Source organism: Oncorhynchus gorbuscha, linkage group LG09 (assembly GCF_021184085.1).
Source record: "Oncorhynchus gorbuscha isolate QuinsamMale2020 ecotype Even-year linkage group LG09, OgorEven_v1.0, whole genome shotgun sequence".
Classification (NCBI taxonomy): Eukaryota; Metazoa; Chordata; class Actinopteri; order Salmoniformes; family Salmonidae; genus Oncorhynchus; species Oncorhynchus gorbuscha.
Genome location: NC_060181.1, coordinates 28,471,815 through 28,494,201, shown reverse-complemented (window position 1 = coordinate 28,494,201; position 22,387 = coordinate 28,471,815). Strand labels below are relative to the sequence as shown.

General features: G+C 41.9%; 2 protein-coding genes across 5 annotated transcripts in view; both read right to left on the bottom strand.

The window, feature by feature from the left end:
* Positions 1-12,371, bottom strand: part of LOC124043356 (DNA topoisomerase 2-beta-like) — a 37,564-nt gene extending 25,193 nt beyond the window's left edge. For 3 of the 4 annotated variants that reach the window (XM_046361885.1, XM_046361887.1, XM_046361889.1), the window contains exons 1-4: positions 11,878-12,371; positions 2,803-3,036; positions 1,939-2,029; positions 228-291 (exon numbers count right to left, since the gene is read on the bottom strand). In XM_046361885.1, the coding sequence (XP_046217841.1) occupies positions 228-291; positions 1,939-2,029; positions 2,803-3,036; positions 11,878-11,919 (431 nt within the window). In that variant the 5' untranslated portion in view covers positions 11,920-12,371. The remainder of the gene's footprint in view (positions 1-227; positions 292-1,938; positions 2,030-2,802; positions 3,037-11,877) is intronic. The other variant, XM_046361888.1, reaches the window with a different exon arrangement.
* Positions 12,372-12,564: 193 nt separating this feature from the next.
* On the bottom strand, positions 12,565-22,264 carry ngly1 (N-glycanase 1). The gene is made up of 12 exons (XM_046361884.1): positions 22,085-22,264; positions 18,883-18,997; positions 18,473-18,706; positions 18,004-18,166; positions 16,705-16,924; positions 16,346-16,467; positions 15,902-16,047; positions 15,521-15,631; positions 14,985-15,161; positions 14,536-14,727; positions 14,068-14,245; positions 12,565-13,825 (listed from the first exon to the last, which is right to left on the bottom strand). The coding sequence occupies exons 1-12, from the start codon at positions 22,183-22,185 to the stop codon at positions 13,647-13,649; spliced, it is 1,938 nt and encodes a 645-aa protein (XP_046217840.1). The 5' UTR covers positions 22,186-22,264; the 3' UTR covers positions 12,565-13,646.
* Positions 22,265-22,387: the final 123 nt, after the last annotated feature.

Here is a 22,387-nt window from a genome sequence, read left to right as displayed (position 1 = left end):
ATTTTTTTTTGAGGTGGCGCTGCTATGCTCAAATGATTTGACTCCTACGCACGAGCTGAGGGCTTTGCCGACACAAAGCAGGACTGTTAAAAAGAACTTATGATAATGTCGGATTCATGACACCTGCATCAGATAGAAGCTGCTGTGCCTACCTAAGCCACGTGCACAGTACGGTTCTTGGACTTGACTAATGATTGACAACTGCTTACTGGTCCATGTGTACTTACGGATCAATGGAGATCTTTATGGTCGACATGCTCTTATCCCGCTGTTTGTTGTCGGCCGCGTTGACTGTGGAGTAGAGAAAAACATGTTGAAATGACAAGTAGTTGGCTGCAGGGATTCAATTGTGTTGATAGAAGCTATCGAAAAGATACTTGGTACTGGCACTTTCATCAAGAGCTTTAGACACACTTGAGAATCAATAGCCTAAATAAATGTTGCCTGGCCTATAAAATGCAAAACCACATCCTTTCAACACAGCAAGTCTCTCATACTGAAAACATATTGAAAAGTCAAACAGCCTCAATCAAGTCTCCTGTGTGTTATACGGTTTGCATTAGAAAGCCTTTGCTTTGGTTGTAATGTGACATTGTGTGACTGACCCTGTGTGAGTTATGTCTAGTCAGTAATTACAGAGATGTGGTAAGAACTAGTGAATATTTGGGCAGCGAGGGCAGGCGGCTGTCTTTACCTTATCACCGGTATAAAACAGCTAAATGAGCACAGTGTGGGGAGCAAAATAAACTTGATGACTTCTCGTGTCTCCTTCCATTGCATATGACCGAGTTCCAGTAGTTTGATCGCTCAAGGTACTGCCTAGTATAAACGTCCTGTTACAGGACAGAGGTGTTCATCTTTTAATCTATGCATGAGCCTAACATTTTCCGGTACAATAATTGGTTGTACACCATGTTAATGTGCCAGTCAGCCAAACACATAAGCGAGAGTAGTGCTGGATTCTACTGCCGCTTGCCTTCATCAGTGTGCGACTGACAACCAATAAAAGATTTCCTCAGACGGCTCTTCATTCCAGACAAATTACTACATGAGGAGTAGGAGCGAGGAGGGGGACACAGAACACACAAGGACAAGCTAGCTCCTCTACACAACTGGTTACATCTAATCTGTCTGGATAAAAGTGTCTGCTAAATTAATCTGTCGACTGGCATAGCAAAGTATGCCTAAAATAGAATCTACGTCAAACAATTGAGATTTTTATGATCGCTTACATTTACATTTTAGTCAATTAGCAGCTGCTCTTATCCAGAGACTTACAGTAGCAACTAGATATCTTCCCTAGTCTGCTCGGGGATTCGATCCAGCGACCTTCTGGCTAATTATTAGGCTACCTTCCGCTTTTTTACCCCCTTTTTCTTCCTAATTCCGATCTTCTCTCATCGCTGCAACACGGGCTCAGGAGAGGCGAAGGTGGAGTCATTCGTCCTCCGAAACATGATCCGCCTAACCGCGCCCCTTAACACCTGCCAGCTTAACCTGGAAGTCAGACGCACTAATGTGTCAGAGGAAACACCGTTCAACTGGTGACCAGGGTCAGCCTGCAGGTACCAAGCCCACCACAAGGAGTAGCTTTACCGGCCAAACACTCCCAACCTGGACGACGCTGGGTCAATTGTGTGCCGTCCTATGGGACTCCCGGCCACGTCTTTGTTGTGGCACAGTCTGGGAATGAACCAGGGTCTGTAGTAACGCCTCTAGCACTGCGATACAGTGCCTTAGAACGCTGCATCACTCGGGAGGATCTTGAGGCAAAGTCCATCAGAGGCAATTACAGTAATAACTGGGCCTGATATAAAGGGATAATAACTGATTAATAACAGCCTAATAACAATTAACTGAGTGCTATGGCTAGCTCATAATGACCACCTTGTTACCTGTGTATGTTCTGCTTTAAAATACCCTGATAAATAGACTTACCAAGAATTTCATCAAAGATTTTGTATAATCCAGGGACGTAGGTGATTTCTCGTAGATTCATTCCAAGGTCTTCATCGAAAACCCACATTTGCTGAAAGGGTTGAAATAGATAGGTCTATTGATCAACCATTCATAATACTTGACTACGCAACAACAACAAAGAGCAACACCAGATTTCTCTGTTAGATCCATCTATAGAACTGGATGTTGTTGTGGCTAACGTTGTGTAGAACAGGGCTTCCCAAACTGTTTCACTCGGGCCCCCCTTCCAGCATGTGGAATGTCTTATTTCTAAGGACACAAGCACTGTTCATGACACAAACTGTTCACACCCCTCATTGGTAGAGAGAATCTTGCAGGTTTGAAGCTTATATCCTGCAATTCTACACATTTTGTCATGGGGTGCAAAGAACATTTAGCAGTTTTCAATAAAATTTTGTTTCAATTCTATAAACTTTGCCATGTCTAGTGTGTATTCATGTGATATTTGAGTGACAAGAAAATTATATTATATTATATCTATGGGCAAAGAAACCTAATAAAAACATGTTAGCTGACACGTGTATCTGGACATTTCTGACAAGTTATAAATAGCTCTAAGGTCTGCAATGACTAACATGACAAGAGGAGCTGATGATACACTACCCAATTTCAAAATTACACCTTGTGCATTCACCTATTACAACTTTCAAGAGTAAGTTTAAAGCCGAACCCCTCCGTTTGGGATCCACTGTTGTAGAATAGGAGTAAAGTTAATTTGGCACAAAACAGGAGTGACATTTTTTTTTCTCACATTTTTTTTCTTCTTTTGCACCCTCCTGAACACAAGCTAGACGTCCACAGTCATGAAGAAACCGAACCCACCTGGGTGACAGGTTCCACAGAGCCGATGTAGGTGTCGGGCCTCAGTAGGATGTGCTCCAGCTGGGTCTTCTTCTGGTACACCCTCTCCACTGACAACTTCTCTCCTCCCTTCTTCTTGGCTCCTCCACCTCCTCCCTCGGGCTTGCCCCCATCGCCCCTGCCGTTCGCCGCCGCTGCTGCTGCTGCCGCCTCCTCCTCCCTCTTTTTGGCAGCATTCTTCTTATCAAAGAGGGTCTGGTATTAGACACATGTGCACAACTTTGTTAAAAATTACACTAGAGATAAATGATTGAACTCTGTGTCTGCAGGCACTGGCAGCTGATTATCAGAACTAAGGCACAGCAGTAGCCATTTGTTTGAATTTGATTGTTTGACACGGGATTTAGACAGACCATCCAAACTCATTCCACATAGGGGCCGAAGGTCTGCAGGTTCACACACCTCCCTTGTACTTGATTGATGAATTAAGGTCACTAATTAGTAAGAACTCCCCACACCTGGTTGTCTAGGTATTAACTGAAACAAAAACCGGCAGACACTCAGCCCTCCATGGAATGAGTTTGACACCCCTGGTCTAAATCCCACTAGTCCAGTGTAGCCTCAAATGTTTCCGTCAATGCTCCTTTACGCTTTGGTTGTTTGGTTGATTAGTGGGTTGGATGGAACTTGGAAGGTTTCCTTGGTTAGGCTAATTGCCCGGCACACACCCACAGTAGACACCAAGGCAGTGGATCTCATTGTTAAATACTTTGGATTGCACCCAAGGAGAGGCCAAAGTGACTGAGCCTGAGGAGAAAACTTTATCAAATAAAAATGTAAATGTTTCAAGCATAGGGAAATCTAAACGGTATTGTTGTGGTAATGAATGTATATAATTGATCAAGAGCCGTTGAGCATGCAATAGGCTCATATAAACTGAGCAAATAATCTACTGTGCAATAACAAACACAGTGGTTGAGTAAAATGCAGTCCCTGTCACCTGTGGCCCTTGAGATCTCTTTACATTTCTCTATGGGGAGGTATCTGAGCAACAGACCCTCACAATTCTTATCAGCCTATTAGTAACAAACAGGGGACCCAAGACAGTTCACTCCATATGGTCTATGGTTTACCCAAACTCTCACAGCAAGTCATAATCAGATTATCAAGCCAAAGCAGCCATTTAGCTCACGACAGTCCACCATTCTGGGATATTTGCTTTGACAAGATATGTACAGAAAAATGAATCTTGAGAGTATTATATATTAGGTCTAGAACCTAATCTTGGTTGCTCAAACACACTGAAAGAATTCTGCATGACCTCATTATAGCATCTTCTATCAGTCAGCCAGCTGCTCCATTGTCTATCTGCTGCCAGTGGCACCCAAATTGACCTGTGTGAAGCTAGCCACAATAAGGATTCGCCACAATAGTGGAATTTGCACTTCACCATCAAAATAAAAGTCCCCCATTGAAAGTGATTCAAACGGATACAAAGTGGATGCATGCCATATTTGCACTAGATAATGCTAAACAAGGTCGGAATATTGTTATAAATTCAACAAATTATAATAATTTGTAAATTTGACACAACAAAAGTAAAAACTCATTGGATAAATGAGACTTTAGAATTGCATTGGGGGGCATACTTATACAAACTGCACAAATCAAAATAAAATGTTATTTGTCACATGCGCCGAATAAAACAAGTGTGGACTATAGCGTGAAATATTTACTTACGAGCCCTTTCCAAACAATGCAGATTAAAAGCAAGAACATTTGCAAATAGATACAAATAAAATAGTTACAATAAAATATCAATGACGTGGCTACAGTGGCTTGCGAAAGTATTTTTGGTATATGTTTGGGTAGGCCAGGGTGTGACATGGGTTTATATGTTGTGTTTCGTATTGGGGTTTGTATTAATTGGGATTGTGTATGATTAGGGGTGTGTCTAGTTAGGCTTGGCTGCCTGAGGCGATTCTCAATTGGAGTCAGGTGATTCTCGTTGTCTCGGATTGGGAACCGTATTTAGGTAGCCTGAGTTCGCGTTGTATTTTGTGGGTGTTTGTTCCTGTCTCTGTGTAGTGTTCACCAGATAGGCTGTAATAGGTTTCACGTTCTGTTTGTTGTTTTTGTATTTATTCAGTTATTTCATGTACCGCGATATATTTCATTAAAGTCATGAGTAACCTACACGCTGCATTTCGGTCTGACTCTCTTCATTCAACAGACGAACGACGTTACACCCTTGGCATTTCGTTGCCTTACAACCTTTTTTGGAGGCCTACCACTTTGAAGACATGCCTACCACTTTGAAGATGTAAAATATTTTTTATTGTGAAACAAACAAGAAATAAGACTAAAAAAATTGAAAACTTGAGCGTGCTTAACTATTCACCTTTTGCAGCAATTACAGCTGCAAGTCTCTTGGGATATGTCTCTATAAGCTTGGCACATCTAGCCACTGGGATTTTTTCCCATTATTCAAGGCAAAACTGCTCCAGATACTTCAAGTTGGATGGGATCTGCTGGTGTACAGCAATCTTTAAGTCATACCACAGATTCTCAATTAGATCGGGGTCTGGGCTTTGACTAGGCCATTCCAAGACATTTAAATGTTTCCCCTTAAACCACTCAAGTGTTGCTTTAGCAGTATGCTTCGGGTCATTGTCCTGCTGGAAGGTGAACCTCCGTCCCAGTCCCAAATCTGTGGAAAACAGAAACAGGTTTCCTTCAAGAATTTCTTGATGGATGGCGGTTAGCGCCATCCATCATTCCTTCAATTCTTAACAGTTTCCCAGTCCCTGCCGATGAAAAACATCCCCACAGCATGATGCTGCCACCACCATGCTTCACAGTGGGGATGGTGTTCTCAGGGTGATGAGGTGTTGGGTTTGTGCCAGACAGTGTTTTCTTTGATGGACAAAAAGCTCCATTTGAATCTCATCTGACCAGAGTACCTTCTTCCATACGTTTGAGGAGACTCCCACATGCCTTTTGGCGAATATAAAACGTGTTTGCATTATTTTTTTCATGTAGCAATGGCTTAATTCTGGCCACTCTTCTGTAAAGCCCAGCTCTGTGGATTGTACAGCTTAAAGTGGCTCTATGGACATATACTCCAATCTCCACTGTGGAGCTTTGCAGCTCATTCAGGGTTATCTTTGGTCTCTTTGTTGCCTCTCTGATTAATGCCCTCCTTGCCAGGTCCGTGAGTTTTCGTGGGTGGCCCTCTCATGGCAGGTTTGTTGTGGTGCCATATTCTTTCCATGTTTTAATAATGGATTTCACGGTGCTCCGTTTCTGATACATTTTTTTATAACCCAACCCTGATCTGTACTTCTCCACAACTTTGTCCCTGACCTGTTTGGAGAGCTCCTTGGTGTTTATGGTGCCGCTTGCTTGGTGGTGCCCCTTGCTGAGTGGTGTTGCAGACTCTGGGGCCTTTCAGAACAGGTGTATATATAGTGAGATCATGTGACACTTAAAGTCCACCTGTGTGCAATCTAACTAATTATGTGACTCCTGAAGGTAATTGTTTGCACCAGATCTTATTCAGGGGCTTCATAGCAAAGGGGGTGAATACATATGCACGCAACACCGTTAATTTTTTTGAAACAAGTTCTTTTTTAAATTTCACTTCACCAATATGGACTATTTTGTGTATGTCCATTACATGAAATCCAAATAAAAATATATTTCAATTACAGGTTGTAATGCAACAAAATAGGAAAACTGCCAAGGGGGATGAATACTTTTGCAAGGCACTGTTTATACACAGGCAATAAACAATTATTTTTGGGGTACGAGATAATTGGGGCGATTGATTGAGGTAATATGTACGTGTAGGTTTGGTTAGGTTAGGTGATTGAATAAAGTACTATCTACATGTAGGTAGGGGTGAAATGCAGAAAGTCCCAGTAGCCATTTGATTAATTGTTCAGCAGTCTTAGGACTTTGGGGTAGAAGCTGATCGGGTACCTTTTCAGCTCCGGTGCTTCTTGCCGTGCGGCAGAAGAGAGAACAGACTGTGACTTGGGTGCCTGGAATCTCATTTTTAGGGCCTTCCTCTGACACCGCAGTACCCTCTGTAGCGCCTTGCAGTTGGATGCCAAACAATTTCCATACCAAGCGGTGATGCAGCAGGTCAAGATGATCTCAGTGGTGCAGCTGTAGAACTTTCTGAGGATCTGAGGGCCCATGCCAAATCTTTTCAGCATCCTGAGGGGGCTACCTGCCCTCCAGGACACCTACAGCACCCAATGTCACAGGAAGGCCAAAAAGAACATCAAGGACAACAACCACCCGAGCCACTGCCTGTTCACTCCGCTATCATCCAGAAGGCAAGGTCAATATAGGAGCATCAACGCTGGGACCGAGAGACTGAAAAACAGCTTCTTTCTCAAGGCCATCAGACTGTTAAATAGCCATTACTAGCACATAGAGGCTGCTGACTATATACATAGACTTGAAATCACTGGCCACTTTAATAAATGGAACACTAGTCATTTTAATAATGTTTACATATCTTGCATTACTCATGTCAAAATGTCTACACTGTTTTCTATACTATTTTACTGTATCTTATTCTATGCCGCTCTGACATTGCTCGTCAGAGGTAGCCTGACTGCCATTAAGTACCGAGATGAGATCCTCAGACCCCTTGTGAGACCATATGCTGGTGCGGTTGGCCCTGGGTTCCTCCTAATGCAAGACAATGCTAGACCTCATGTGGCTGGAGTGTGTCAGCAGTTCCTGCAAGAGGAAGGCATTGATGCTATGGACTGGCCCGACCGTTCCCCAGACCTGAATCCAATTGAGCACATCTGGGACATCATGTCTTGCTCCATCCACCAACGCCACGTTGTACCACAGACTGTCCAGGAGTTGACGGATGCTTTAGTCCAGGTCTGGGAGGAGATCCCTCAGGAGACCATCCGCCACCTCATCAGGAGCATGCCCAGGCATTGTAGGGAGGTCATACAGGCACGTGGAGGCCACACACACTACTGAGCCTCATTTTGACTTGTTTTAAGGACATTACATCAAAGTTGGATCAGCCTGTAGTGTGGTTTTCCACTTTAATTTTGAGTGTGACTCCAAATCCAGACCTCCATGGGTTGATAAATTTGATTTCCATTGATAATTTGTGTGATTTTGTTGTCAGCACATTTACTATGTAAAGAAAGTATTTAATAAGAATATTTCATTCATTCAGATCTAGGATGTGTTATTTTAGTGTTCCCTTTATTTTTTTGAGCAGTTATATATATGTAATAATGCCATTTACAACCATACTGAATTAACAATTAACACTTATTTGAACTTTAATATAATACATAAATAAAATGTATTTATTCTAAAATAATGAAACATGCCCAATTTGGTTTAAATAATGCAAAAACAGTTTTGGAGAAGAAAGTAAAAGTGCAATATGTGCCATGTAAAAAAGCTAACGTTTAAGTTCCTTGCTCAGAACATGAGAACATATGAAAGCTGGTGGTTCAATATTCCCTGTTCTTCAATACTCCCAGTTAAGAAGTTTTAGGTTGTAGTTATTATAATGCGTCGACTATCTCTCTCTATACCGTTTGTATTTCAAATACCTTTGACTATAGGATGTTATAATAGGCACTTTAGTATTGCCAGCCTAATCTCAGGAGTTGATAGGCTTGAAGTCATAAACAGCGCTGTGAAGCAAGCATTGCTAAGAGCTGCAGGCAAACGCAGTGAAGTTGGAATGAATGCTTACGAGCCTACCACCACTCAGTCAGACTGCTCTATCAAATCATAGACTTAATTATAATATAATTAACACAGAAATACAAGCCGTTGGTCATTAATATGGTCAAATCCGGAAACTATAATTTAGAAAACGAAACGTTTATTCTTTGAGTGAAATACGGAACCGTTCCGTATTTCATCAAACGGGCGGCATCCATAAGTCTAAATATTGCTGTTACATTGCACAACCTTCAATCATAATTATGTAATACTCTGGCAACTTAGTTCACAACGAGCCAGGCAGCCCAAACTGTTGCATATACCCTGACTCTGCATGCAATGAACGCAAGAGTGACACAATTTCCCTAGTTAATATTGCCTTGCAAACATGAATTTCTTGTAACTAAATATGCAGATTTTAAGAAAGGCATTGATGTTTATGGTTAGGTACATTCGCGCAACGATTGTGCTTTTTTCGCAAATGCGCTTTTGATAAATCATCTCCCAGTTGGCAAAGTAGGCTGTGATTCAATAATAAATTAACAGGCACCGCATTGATTATATGCAAAGCAGGACAAGCTAGTTAACCTAGTAATATCATCAACCATGTGTGGTTAACTAGTGATTGTGAAGATTGATTGTTTTTTATAAGATAAGTTTAATGCTAGCTAGCAACCTTGTCTCCTTGCTGCACTCGCATAACAGTTGGTCAAACTGCAACGCAGTTTCCCCGTGGAATGCAATGTAATCTGTGTCCAAAAATAGGTTGTAGTTATTATGAAGCATGGATGAGGAGGTGTTATGATGTGGGGGTGCATTGCTGGTGAGACTGTGATTTATTTAGAACTCAAGGCACACTTAACCAGCATGCTACCACAGCATTCTGCAGCAATACAGCATCCCATCTGGTTTGGGCTTAGTGGGACTATCATTTGTTTTTCAACAGGACAATGACCCATCACACCTCCAGGCTGTGTCAGGGCTATTTGACAAAGAGAGTGATGGAGTGCTGCATCAGATGACCTGGACTCCACAATCCCCCAACCTCAACCAAATGAAGATGGTTTTGGATGTGTCAGAGTGCAGAGCGAAAGAAAAGCAGCCAACGAGTGCTCAGCATATGTGGGAACCCCTTCAAGACTGCTGGAAAGGCATTCCAGTTTAAGCTGGTTGAGAGAATGCCAAGAGTGTGCAAAGCTGTCATCAAGGCAAAGGGTGATCATTTGAAGAATCTCAAATATATTTTGATTTGTTTAACACTTTTTTGGCTACTACATGATTCCATATGTGTTTTTTCATAGTTTTGATTTCTTCACTATTATTCTACAATGTAGTAAAATAGTACAAATAAAGAAACCTTAAACTTTTGACCGGTAGTGTACCATGATGATCTTGATGAATTGGAAATTATTTTCCCACCTTAGCTACTGGCCTTCTGTGGCTTTAAACTACACAGTCCTACTATATTCTTCATTTTATGATTGGATCCCCCCGCCACCAATTATGCTTACTTTTGCCCGGTCCTCAGTTTGTGATGAGAACAAAAAAAGTTGCCCAATAACACCTCTTTCTCTCCACTCTCTTAAAACACTTAATTCTCTGAGCTAACTTGTAATAAATTAAGATGTACAATCATTTCTGACATGGTAAATTCATAAGCATAAATAATAATTAATTCATATGAATTAATATTTTTTAAATGGAGAAGGTTTCTATTGCGAGGTGACGGCATGAAAAACAAATGATTATTGGTCCCTGTTAAATTGTGCTCAATTTTGGGAGTTCAAAGTCAACTTTGGAAGTATTATAAACTTTGAAACTGGGTTCCAGGAAACCACATAATTACAGAAGGGCTGTTTCTCTGAACCTCAGGCAGTAGGCTCAAGCTAGCCTGTTTCTCTCCCCAGTCAGAGGCAGCATGCCTGTCTCAGACTCTGACCAGCAGCAACCCATCCGCCTTACTTCCCCCCATGATGAAGGGGCCAAGACTGAAAAAGTTTGGGAAGCACTGATCGGCAGGTAGCCTAGTGGTTAGAGCATTGGGCCAGTAACCAAAAGGTTGCTAGATTGAATTCCCGAGCGGACAAGGTAAAAATCTGTCGTTCTGCCCCTGAACAAGGCAGTTAACCCATTTTTCCTAGACAGTCATTGTAATTAAGAATTTGTTCTTAACTTACTTGCCTGGTTAAATTTTTAAAATACAACTAACTAATGATCAGCACAAAACAGATGGGCAACCCCATCTATTTATTTATAGCAACTATATTGCATCAGTTGGGCTACAGGCAATAATTGCTTATTGCTAAATAACACACCAGCCTGATAATATGGCCCAATATGTTGTTATGCTCATTTGTGACATTTTAAAATTGTCTCCATTTTATTTTCATACATTTTTTAAATAGAAAACAGGGCTGCAATCAGGCCCAAAAAAACATAATTCAATGTTCAATTAAACGGACCGGTGCGGTTCTGAAGAACTAATTGAAAAACAGAGGTTGTGGGTACAAAATGCACCGCTGCCCTTCAAATATCACATAAAAGTATGCCCCCGGTGCAATTCTAAGGTCTAATACATCCACAGTATGATTTCAACAGATTTTTGTCAAATTAACTAATTGTCTTTTGTTTAGCATTATCTAGTCCAAATATGTCACGATTCCACTATTTATATCCGTTTGAATCACTTTCAAAAGGGGGACTTTTATTTAGAAGGAAAACCGCAAATTCCACTATTGTGGCTAGCTTTACACAGGTCCCAAATTTTGCTGCCGTATCTACGGGCTGGTCGCTTCTAAAGCTAACGTTAGCTGACCAAATGTCGTGCAAATACGTTTAAGGAATATGTCGCATATTTATTTTATTTATATATATATATATATATATATATATATATATGGCTACCTACGAATAACGGTATTTGAGACACATTCAAGATTCTATATTTAAACGGCGTGCATGTAAAATATACAAACTGACTATCAATCAATCACACTTGACGTGTATTGCAACAAAGAACTTCTTGGGGCATTGCCATTGGCCAAGTGGCTCACTCACTGAAAAGCAATGTTGCCGAATGACATGAAAAAAGAAAAAAATGTAGCTGACGTTGGTGGACCAATCTGTGGGAGTATGTGCCGGGCAATCGTAGCTAAATTAATATCCCAAATCATGGCCCATCTTGAATAGGCGCATGATAGTTTAAAGGAATGCATTAGCTGCTGGCTAGTTATCACTGGCCATTTTACAAATATCCAGCTCTTGAAACTTGGGAATTTCTCTCATGCATCCCGGCAAAATGATCAACGCTAGCTGAAGCGATAAAGCAAACATGTCCAGTAAATGAAACATAACAAAATAATAACTTACCACCCAAGTCAGACCCCCACTTCCTGCTGCGCCGTTGGACATCTTCCTTTTGTTTCCCTAAATTTGAGTGATGCTACTAAGCAGATACAATACTGAAAAGTCCGGCATACAATATAGTCCATAAACTCAGGAATGCTTTCAGTTAACGGACCCCATTCTGTTATTTTCTGTGTCAGTACAAGTATAAAATGTCTGTCAAAATAGTTCAAGATGAGGGACTATAGCGCGGCTATTGTTAAAATCGACGAGCGGTGGTTAGAACTAGGCCTGAAATCGTCAACGCTTGCGTGCTACATGCCGATGTGTATAAATTACTGTACAAAATCCAGACGTTAAATAGTTCCACAAAATGTAATTTAGTACAAAATAAATTGAAATACTGTATAAACAAAATTACTTTAAAATACGGCTGTAAATCAATACCAAAATGTTCATTCACAAATAATAACACCGCCGCCTGCCTCCGTCAGGTTCCACCATCCGCAAGGCGACAATCCCCCACAGCGGAACCCACCAATCCGGTGCTCGCTTTTCTAGGAGCCGGTACTTGAGCCAATAGGGAAGAAACAAAAATACATGCCCCACAATGTACTTGTAGTTTTTAACCAGTAGGTGGTAGTAGAATCACCGCCCGCACTACTTTTCTTACTTAGGAACCCATGTGGTCCATAGACTGCATGAAACCAGTTAATCAAAAAAGCGTATTCTTTATTATACCGATTGCACAATTGACATATTTGAACAAGGACACATGAACTTCTTTCATATTTCTGCAAGGTAGTTGTAGTTAAAATATTTTAACAAAGGTCTTCATCATGCATTCACCACAAATAAAATATAGAATACCTGTATATCCATAAGTGGATACTGACATAAAAACCTATCAATAGTTAATTTGCTTTCTGGGGTCCATTCAACAATTACACAGATATTATATTGCTTTTCTTCAAAAGACAAGAGGAAAATCCATATCAAATGGACTTTAGGCTCACAGGTCATATTCCTATGTCCAGGAGCCAGAACCTTGTTATGGCAGGGGTTTGCAGCCAGGCCATATTGATCCACTGTCCCCTTTGAGGTGGAAAGCCATTGTTGGACACCATATGCTCCCAAGAGGTCCAAGAGGATTAAGTTACTCCTTATTGGGCAGAGACAGTCTAGGTAAGAGGCTTTTGTGTCATACAGAAGCTGGGTCTGGGTCTTGCTACATTCCTGGCAGTAAATATCCAACCAGCCTCATTACAAAATCTGTAATCAATATAAGATTATTGATTCAAGACACAGATCCAAAAGGATTATTGGACTAATTGACCGACCATCCATCCTGTACCCACAACCATCATCATCACCAAACTACTAACCCTTTGTTTGTCTCATAAGTGCCAAGACGCATATGAATATACTATACATGTCTATGTAGAGTCGGTGTATTCAAGGTGATCATATTGAGCATGTGTCGATCTCATTCCACGGAGGGCAGTATGTCTGGATTTTCACACCTCCCTTGTAATTCATTGATGAATTATGGTCACTAATTAGTAAGGAACTCCCCTCACCTGGTAGTCTAAGTCTTAATTGAAAGAAGGGGAAAAAAGCAGAGACTAGGCCCTCCATGGAATGAGTTAGACTCTCCTGATCTTGAGCAAGGCACTGAGAAGAATCACTGATCTATACATCATGTTGCATCCCAAAATAACTACTCATTACGTGATGAAGATTAACGTAGCAGCGCCTTGCTCAGAGCGATCGAATGCACAGTGTCTCCATCATTAAGCATCCTCCTCCATCTCAACAAGGATTTCCAACGAGGATTCCTCCGGCTCATTCAAACTCCGCCGGAATAGCTGGGAGTGTTGCCATGACGACTCGCCCTCTCCTCCGGCTAGCTCCGCCTCCAAGACCAACTCAGAGGATCCAGAAAGACCCAGAAGCAAATGCATCTCCCCGTCTGAGTGTTCAAAAACATGACAAAACATAAAGCCATTGTTATGCAGGATAAAGAAGAAAAATGTATATATTTAAGTGCACAAGCAAAGCATACCCGATTATCAAATCATAATATCTGTTTTACATTTACAAATCACTAAGTATACAATTAGCACTTCAAGTCAATTTGAAAAAATGCTTCCAACTTAATAGTGAAAGGGATGGGTCACATAAACCAGCCAAATCTATCAATCATCCATCAACCTCCTGAGAACTCTGTGGTGTTCTGTCCAGACTGCAGACCCCAGCGGACGGTTCCAGAGTGAAAGGTCTGGCTGCATGCTCTGACTGAGACAGTCTTTATCTTCATCCTTACAGGAGCACAGTCCAACTTCCAACTGATCTTCCCTGACGATGAGCCCTCTGTACGAGCTAGATATACCTGACAGGACAGAGCGCATTTACTGACAGGAAAAAGACAGCAGAAATATGGAAACATTTACAGTTGCGATACATACATCATACAAGTTAGGATATATTGATAAAGGCTACTTCTTTATTATTGGTTCTGCAAAAAAGGAACGCCCTTGAATTAACAATCAAAGACTGACCAATATTAAAAAGACAGAAAAGCAACAAAGTATCCCATTGATGTGTCAATATAAGAACTAGATTGAGTCAATAAGAGCATTGCATCTTGTCGTTTATGACATATCATGGATAAAAACTAACCATCTGCCAGTCATTCTCCAGCTTCCTGAAGACAGACTCTTTCCTCCACACAGTCTTGTCCCAGCCCTGGATGTCCTCACTGTCATTGGACACCCTGCAGTAGTGATCCTTGGTGGAGTTATACCGCAGATGGAATACTCTCCCACTCTTCTCCTTCTCAGTCGGAACAAACACAAACTCTGCTGCAGCAGCCTGGTAGAGAAACACAAATACATTCATTTAAAAAGAGACGTTTCCCCCATTGGTCCCCAAGGAACAATTGTCTTGTAACCATCTGACTCAAAGGACCATTACAGTTATTATTAATAATAATAACAACACCATTTAGCAGACACTTTTATCCAAAGCGACTACAGTCATACATGTTCGAATCAGTGGTCCCAGTGGGTCCACAAAGATGCAAGGAAGTAACAAGTTATTTGACTCAGTAACACAGCTGTATAGCTCACCGGTGGAGTAGTCCCTGGCCCGGTTTCGCCGCGGGCATTCCTCCAGGCCAGGGAGCCAGAGTTGCGTCCTCCCAGCTCACCCTGTTTGGGTGTCTTAGGAGATATAAACTCCACCAGCTCCACTAGGAGTCTCTCTAACAGCTCCTTCTTCCTCTCAGAGCTCAGGGACTGCTGCCTCTGGACATGAATACAGAAAAGTGATGGGTGACTGAGCTCTATCCTCTACAGATGAACACATAGGAATGTTATCAGGCTCTGGGTAAAGAGACTGGTGCCTCTATAGACAACTGCCAAATTCAGGGCCATTAAGCTTTTAAAAAGTCTAGTTTAAAAAGTACATTTAATAAGCCTCCTTTTGAATACAGTTGCTTGTATGTTTACAATCTACCTCACCAGATGAGAGGTCTCTACACAAATTGCATAACATATATGCTCATAACACGTGAAGCACTATACCGGTTTACACATATGTAGATACGGGTTTGGTGATGAATATATGAGGTTAAAAAGGTGGTGGAGGTCTGAGGTGAACCTACCACAGCATTGAGCCCGTTAATGGTGTATAGCAGCCAGGGCTCCTGGACCTTGTTCCGTCTGGAAAGGACCTCTGGGTGGTAACAGGAATACCTCCAGGTCACATCCACCACCTGCAGCACAACACACTCCTAACATCCTAAAAACTCTACAAGCCACAGCTAGAGACTTATTGACTCATTTTTTTCTGAAGTGTGTGTAATCAAGCTAAGCATGGGTGAAGAGATTAGGTAAGCATTGCGTCATACTTTAACAGATTGGGCCTAAGTGAATGCTCACAATTGCATTGTGTTTGAACGCGGCATTTTCAGTGGGAAACGCCAACTACCCTCTCCGGCACCTTCGAAGTGTACATTCTGTGTGAGAGCGAGTGTGTTCCTCACCTGGTCCTTGGAGAAAGCCAGAACGTAGTCTAGTTTCTTCCCCCAGCCAATCTCATAGAGCAAAGGTTTGTCACAGGCGTTCTCACAGGAGTCACAGTGCAGCCAGCGATGCTGAGAGGCAGAGTACACCTCCGTCCACACGTGGTCTGGGACAGGACAAAGAACAGGAGAACATATTAACGACATATCTGCCATACAGTATTTGCGGAGATACACAGTTATGGCCAGTTAGAAATAGTTGAGAATAGGATAAACCGCCACGGAGCCAATAGCTCCACATAGTCAATTAACCTCTCCAGGGATAATAGCAGAGAATGGGAAAGCAGTCACACTATCACAGAATAGGAACATGTCGAGAGACCCCCTCCTGAACCAGTCTTAATTAGTAGAGCCTCCAGTAACAGCTTCTGTGCTTTAACATGAACGAATAGAGTGTTACAGTACCTGTGCTGTCCCAGATATACCTGGCCTCCAGGTCCAGGGCTCTGCAGCACAGGGTGAAACAGTTGGCCCACTCCCCACAGCGCCCTCTCCTGGTTTCCAGCAGCTTCTCAGGGTTGTTGTACCTGCACACAGGAGAGTGATGTCTTAATATGTAGCTTAGCAGATGTTTTATCCAATGTGACATACAGTAGTGAGTGCATACATTTTTTTATTAAAATCCCTGCAGAAATTGAACCCACGACCTTGGAATTGTTAGCACCACGCTCCTACCAACTGGCCACGTAGGATCACTTTCCAGCTCTTCTTTGAAACAGGTGGGATATATAATGATAGAGAAAACACTGACTCATTGAACCCACCTGGGGAACCTGGTAGAGTGGTTACAGGCCTGACAGTGATGGTTCTCTACCCTCTGGGCTCCCCAGCGAAGGTCCTCTGTAGAAGGGGCCAGTGGGCCTGAGGACTGGGTTGGACCCCCACAGTGGTTGCACGGTAGGCAGTCCACCCAGGAGAAGAAATCCCCTTTAAACCAGCGGAGCAGCTCCAGCACCAGTAGGTCCTCTTCACTCAGGTTGCAATCTGAAGACCGGAGAGAGAGAGAGGAATATGGTCAAAGCAAGAACAAATGTCCTTAAAGTTCACGGATGACCTCCCGGGTGGCGCAGTGGTTAAGGGCGCTGTACTGCAGCGCCCAGGCTCTGTCGTAACACGGAGGTCCGTGGGGCGACGCACAATTGGCCTAGCGTCGTCCGGGTTAGAGAGGGCTTGGCTGGTAGGGATGTCCTTGTCTCATCGCGCACCAGCAACTCCTGTGGCGGGCCGGGCGCAGTGCGCGCTAACCAAGGTTGCCAGGTGCACGGTGTTTCCTCCGACACACTGGTGAGGCTGGCTTCCAGGTTGGATGCGCGCTGTGTTAAAAAGCAGTGCAGCTTGGTTGGGTTGTGTATCAGAGTACGCATGACTTTCAACCTTCGTCTCTCCCGAGCCTGTACGGGAGTTGTAGCGATGAGACAAGATAGTAACTACGAAAATAATTGGACACCATGAAATTGGGGAGAAAAAGGGGTCAAATTAAAAATAAAATAAAAATGTTAATGGACATCCTGAAATACAATATACATCAACTGTTTGATTACAAGCTCTGAAGAGTTTCATCCAGTATATACAGTATTGCTCCAAACGCGTATCACTCGTTCAGCCAAAGCCCCCCACCCCCAAACTTCTCATTGGATCTACACGAATCACGTACATCACCTATTTTGGATTCAAAAAGGCGAATTTCACCAAAAGGTGACTAGTTTGCACCCCTGAAGATCAGCCAAAATCACTGGTTTGTTGTTGTGAGTTTTTCATTCCAATCAAGCTTATTTTAGCACTCAGTATCATTAAGAAAAACTTTACAAACACTGTGCACCATGTGAAGTTCCACATCTTTGTTTCAATCCACCCAGCGTTTATCAAATCATCAAATCAAATTTTATTTGTCACATACACATGGTTAGCAGATGTTAATGCGAGTGTAGCGAAATGCTTGTTTATAAAGCACAGTAGAACTGGTTTAGCCGGAATTCATCTCATCTGCCAACCAGCAATAGCAATTGAGACTGGGAACGAGGTTAAACCTGAATAGGAACTCTGAACTACGGGGTTGGTGTTACCTGGATCGGCCTGCTTGGCCTGCTGTAGTTTCTCCTTGGCTGTGGTGGTCAGCTGCTGGTGTGGTATAACACCTAAAGCCTTCTGCTGTAGCTCTGAGTTCTCATACTCCATCACATGCTGGAAGTTAGACTGGAGGGTGGTCAGGAAGATCATACTGCTTTCCTGATGAACAGAAACAGAGGGAGGAGAGATAGATAGATTAAAAAGGGAGAGAGGGGGGGGTGAGAGAGATAAGAGTTCAATTGAAGGGATGCAATTGTTTACTGACAAAGTAAGAACATGTATGTAGTTCTGTCCTTGAGCTGTTCTTGTCTACTGATGTTCTGTATTATGTTTCATGTGGACCCCAGGAAGAGGAGCTGCTGCTTTTGCAACTGCTAATGGGGATCCTAATAAAATACAAATAAAAAAATACAAAAGTGGATACACTTTTGAGAGAGAAATTATTACACAAGACTGAAGCTTTACCAAGGAGGGTACTTGTGCAGGGGTTTGTCTAGCTGCCAGGCTGGCAGTAACAGGTGGACCCTGGGCTGCTGCCGAGGCCGGAGCTGAGGCCAGGGGTGTGGCACTTGCTGTCACAGGAGACTGTTGGGGCTGCCCCACACCCAGTCGCTGATCCCTTTCTGCAGCGATGGACTCCCGGATTCTCCTCAGCTGGTCCACAGAGGCAGACTTGGGGAACACCAGGTGAGTTTCAGCCTGAGGAGAGAAGGAGAGATCCAGATAAAAATGCATCCCAAAAGACATGCATCGAGGCTTCTGGCATGTTTACTTATGGAGAACTTTTCAAAGGCAGTCATGCATACATCTTTCCTGACATTTCAATGACATGCAATCAGTGTGTTTTTGGAATAAGGATGACAACAGTAGCCTACCTCCTCAAAGCCCATCTCAAAGAGGCACTCCACTGCCCCTCTGATAGGAAGGAGTTTGGTGGAAAATGTAGGGTTCCCTATTCGAATAGACCTGTATTTGCCTTCATTGGGATTCCTGCAAGGACATTCACAAATATCTTAGCTAGTGAAAATGTATTGGATGCACAGTGCCTTGCAAAAGTATTGTAATTTGTCAATCCGCACAAAATACTCAGTGGAAGAAAAACTATTTTTTTAAGATTTAAAATGATGAATTTGTTGCATACGTATTCAGCCCTTCTGTTTAGCCTAAATTAGCCCAGGAATACAATTTGGCTGAACAAATCAAATGGACTATTTCAGTGTGATATAATACAGGTTGACATTTTTGAATGACTAAATGTTCCTCTGTCCCCCATGCATACAACATCTGTCAGGTCACTCAATCAAGTATTGAATTTAACTACAAAGATCAGGGAGCTTTTCAAAAGCCTCATAAAAGAGGGCAGTGATTGGTAGACGGGTAATAATAACCAATTGTTTTAAATTAAAACTTTAAAAACAAAATCAGACATTGAATATCTCCTTAAGCATGGTCAAGATAACTATGCTTTTGTTTATGTATTCAACCACCCAGACACAGCAAAGATGGTTGTCCTTCTGAACTGAGCTGCAGGACAGGAATGAAACTGCTCAGGGATGTTACCATGGGCTCCCGCGTGGCGCAGCGGTCTAAGGCACTGTATCTCAGTGCTAGAGGCGTCACTACAGACACCCTGGTTTGATTCCAGGCTGTATCACAACCAGCCGTGATTGGGAGTCCCATAGGGCGGTGCACAATTGGCCCAGAGTCGGGCGGGATAGGCAGTCATTGTAAATAAGAATTAGTTCTTATCTGACTTACCTAGTTAAATGAAGGTTAAATTAACAAAATACCATGAGGCCATAATGGCTAGAGTTCAATGGCTGTGATGGGAGAAAAATAAGGGTGGAACAACATTGTAGGAACTCCACAATAATAACCTAAATGACAGTGAAAATAATAGAAATATACAGAATAAAAATATTCCAAAACATGCATCTTGTATGCAACAAGGAACTAAAGTAATACTGCAACAACAACAAAAAACACAGCAAAGGAATACATCATTTGGCCTAAATGTAAAGCCTTATGTTTGGGGCAAAGCCAACACATCATTGAGTAACTGCCTCCTTATTTTCAAGTATGGTGGTGGCTGAATCATGGTATGGTATGCTTGACATTGGCAAATAATGGATTTTTTTTCCAGAATAAAAATAAATGGGGTGATCTAAGCACATGCAAAATGCTAGAGGAAAACCTTCTTCAGTCAGTCTGCCATACACCAGTCACTGGGAGAGGAATTCACCTTTCAGCAGGACAACCTAAAATACAAGGCCAAATCTACACTGGAGTTGCTTACCAAGAAGACTGAACTTTCTGGAGTGGCCAAGTTACAGTTTTGACAAATCTGCTTTAAAATCTATGACAAGACATGACAATTGCTGTGTAGCCATGATCCCACAACAGCTTGACAGACCTTGATAATTTTGAAAATAATAAAATGGGCAAATATTGCACAATCCAGGTGTGCAAATCGAGTAGAGATTTACCCAGAAATACTCAAGACAACTCCCATAACTTTAAAGCTGCAATACGTAACTTTTTGGAGGACTGACCAAATTAACATAGAACTAAACACACACCGCTCACGTCGCAAAAGTAAATGTACACATACATGTTATTCAACCATTGCTCCCACACTGCTCACGCGTGACAACAAGCATCTGCGTTGCCAAGCGCTAAAATAGAAGTCAGTTCTATTTGTGACAAAGTCCTGCCTCTCCCATCTCCTCATTGGTTTATAGAAGCAGATACCCACGTGCCATCTCCTCATTGGTTATACCCACGTGGGTGATTGAAAGAGAAATTGAGGTCTGTTGGTCATCGTGGTAATACTATGAAAGTTTGGCATCTAACGCCATATAAAGTCCAAAGAAGAAAAGGCCTGGAAGGTGGAGAGATGACTAGAAACACTTCGGTTGACCGTTTTATGTGTGTATTAATTGTTAGAGTAGAGGATCTTGTGGATTTCAGGTAAAACAACTAAAACATTTATATCCCAGGACAAATTAGCTAGCAACAGCAAGCTAGTTGGCTAAATTGCCATAAATGTTTAATGCTTTTTGACTAAATTACTATAATTGGGTCAGAGTTTTGATATTTCAACCTGTGTGTCGTGATCGCTAATTTATATGGCGATTGGCATCTAACTTTCATAGTATTACCACAACCGACCTCAGTTCATCTTTCAATCACCCAAGTGGGTATTACCTAATGAGGAGATGGGAGAGGCAGGGCTTGCACAAGGTGTCACAAATATAACTGACTTCTATTTTAGCGCTTATTTCGCAACGCTTGTGCCCGCGATGGGAGCGGTGTAGTCAGTATGCTACTTTAGGTAGCTTAAATAAAGCAGAAAATAACATATTTTAGGTTATTGCACATATTTCAGCGGTTTAGAGATGGTACAATGATTATCTACACTATACATTGTTTTGTCAAACTGAAATTGGGCGAACAATTACAATTTTAGCAACAAGGAAATGGAGGAGCAAATTCTGCATTTTGCGGCTGCCCAAGAAGACCGCTGTAATCGATGCTAATGGGTTTTCCTAACACGTATTGACTTAGGGAGCTGAATATGACTATATTTTAGTTATTACATTTTATTAATAAAATAAAAAAATCCACTTAGACATGATTGTCTGACTTTTTCAATTTAAATGAAGTCCAACAGGCAAGGGGTATGAATATTTTTGCAAGGCATTGTATGTTATGTCGGTATAAAGAACAGGCAGGTCTTTGAGTTCCGTTAAAACAATTTTCATACGTTACTCAGCAGCTGCATGAGATAAAGTTGAGTTAGAGATAAGTAGTTACAATCGTTTCCAATAGGAAAATAAATGTTGTTACAATGTAACAAGCGTTTGCAACTCGAGCGGATGACAGCTTTGCCCGTTTCAGTAGCTTGTAGTCGCCTCATTTTTCCATTTTCTTTTCAACAAGATGACACTGCATAATGTATAACTACGAGCTAAAGAATCTAAGTTAAGTTAGTAAGGAAGCTAGCATTATAAGCTAACTAGCAAAGTTAGCTAGGCAATCTTTTCCGCTTACATTCAAGCACACAGACAGTATTACCTAAGAATGTTGTCGGCATAGGTGATCAACAATTTCGCGACGTCTAGAAACACTTCATTCGAATTTTCGCATAGTGTTGAGAATCCTTGAGACCCAGCCATGTCCTCTCTGCTACAACCTCCTGCCCTGGACGTATTTTACTCACTAGGGTAGCTAGCTATATGAACGACGATTTCATTGCTGCTAGCAACTTCAAGTAAATAATCCAAATAGCTGCCATTGCAATGCCTGAACAAATCACAAATATTAAAAATAAAAACTATTCAGAAATCGATGTAAAATATGGTAATGACATCCATAAAT

Coding starts and splice junctions, on each gene's coding strand:
- ngly1 (XM_046361884.1), bottom strand. CDS start 22,185: ATGGCTGGGTCTCAAGGATTCTCAACACTATGCGAAAATTCGAATGAA. Junction 18,998..22,084: donor TATGCCGACAACATTCTTAG/GTAATACTGTCT, acceptor ATGTCCTTGCAG/GAATCCCAATGAAGGCAAAT. Junction 16,468..16,704: donor CACTCTACCAGGTTCCCCAG/GTGGGTTCAATG, acceptor TCCTGTGTGCAG/GTACAACAACCCTGAGAAGC.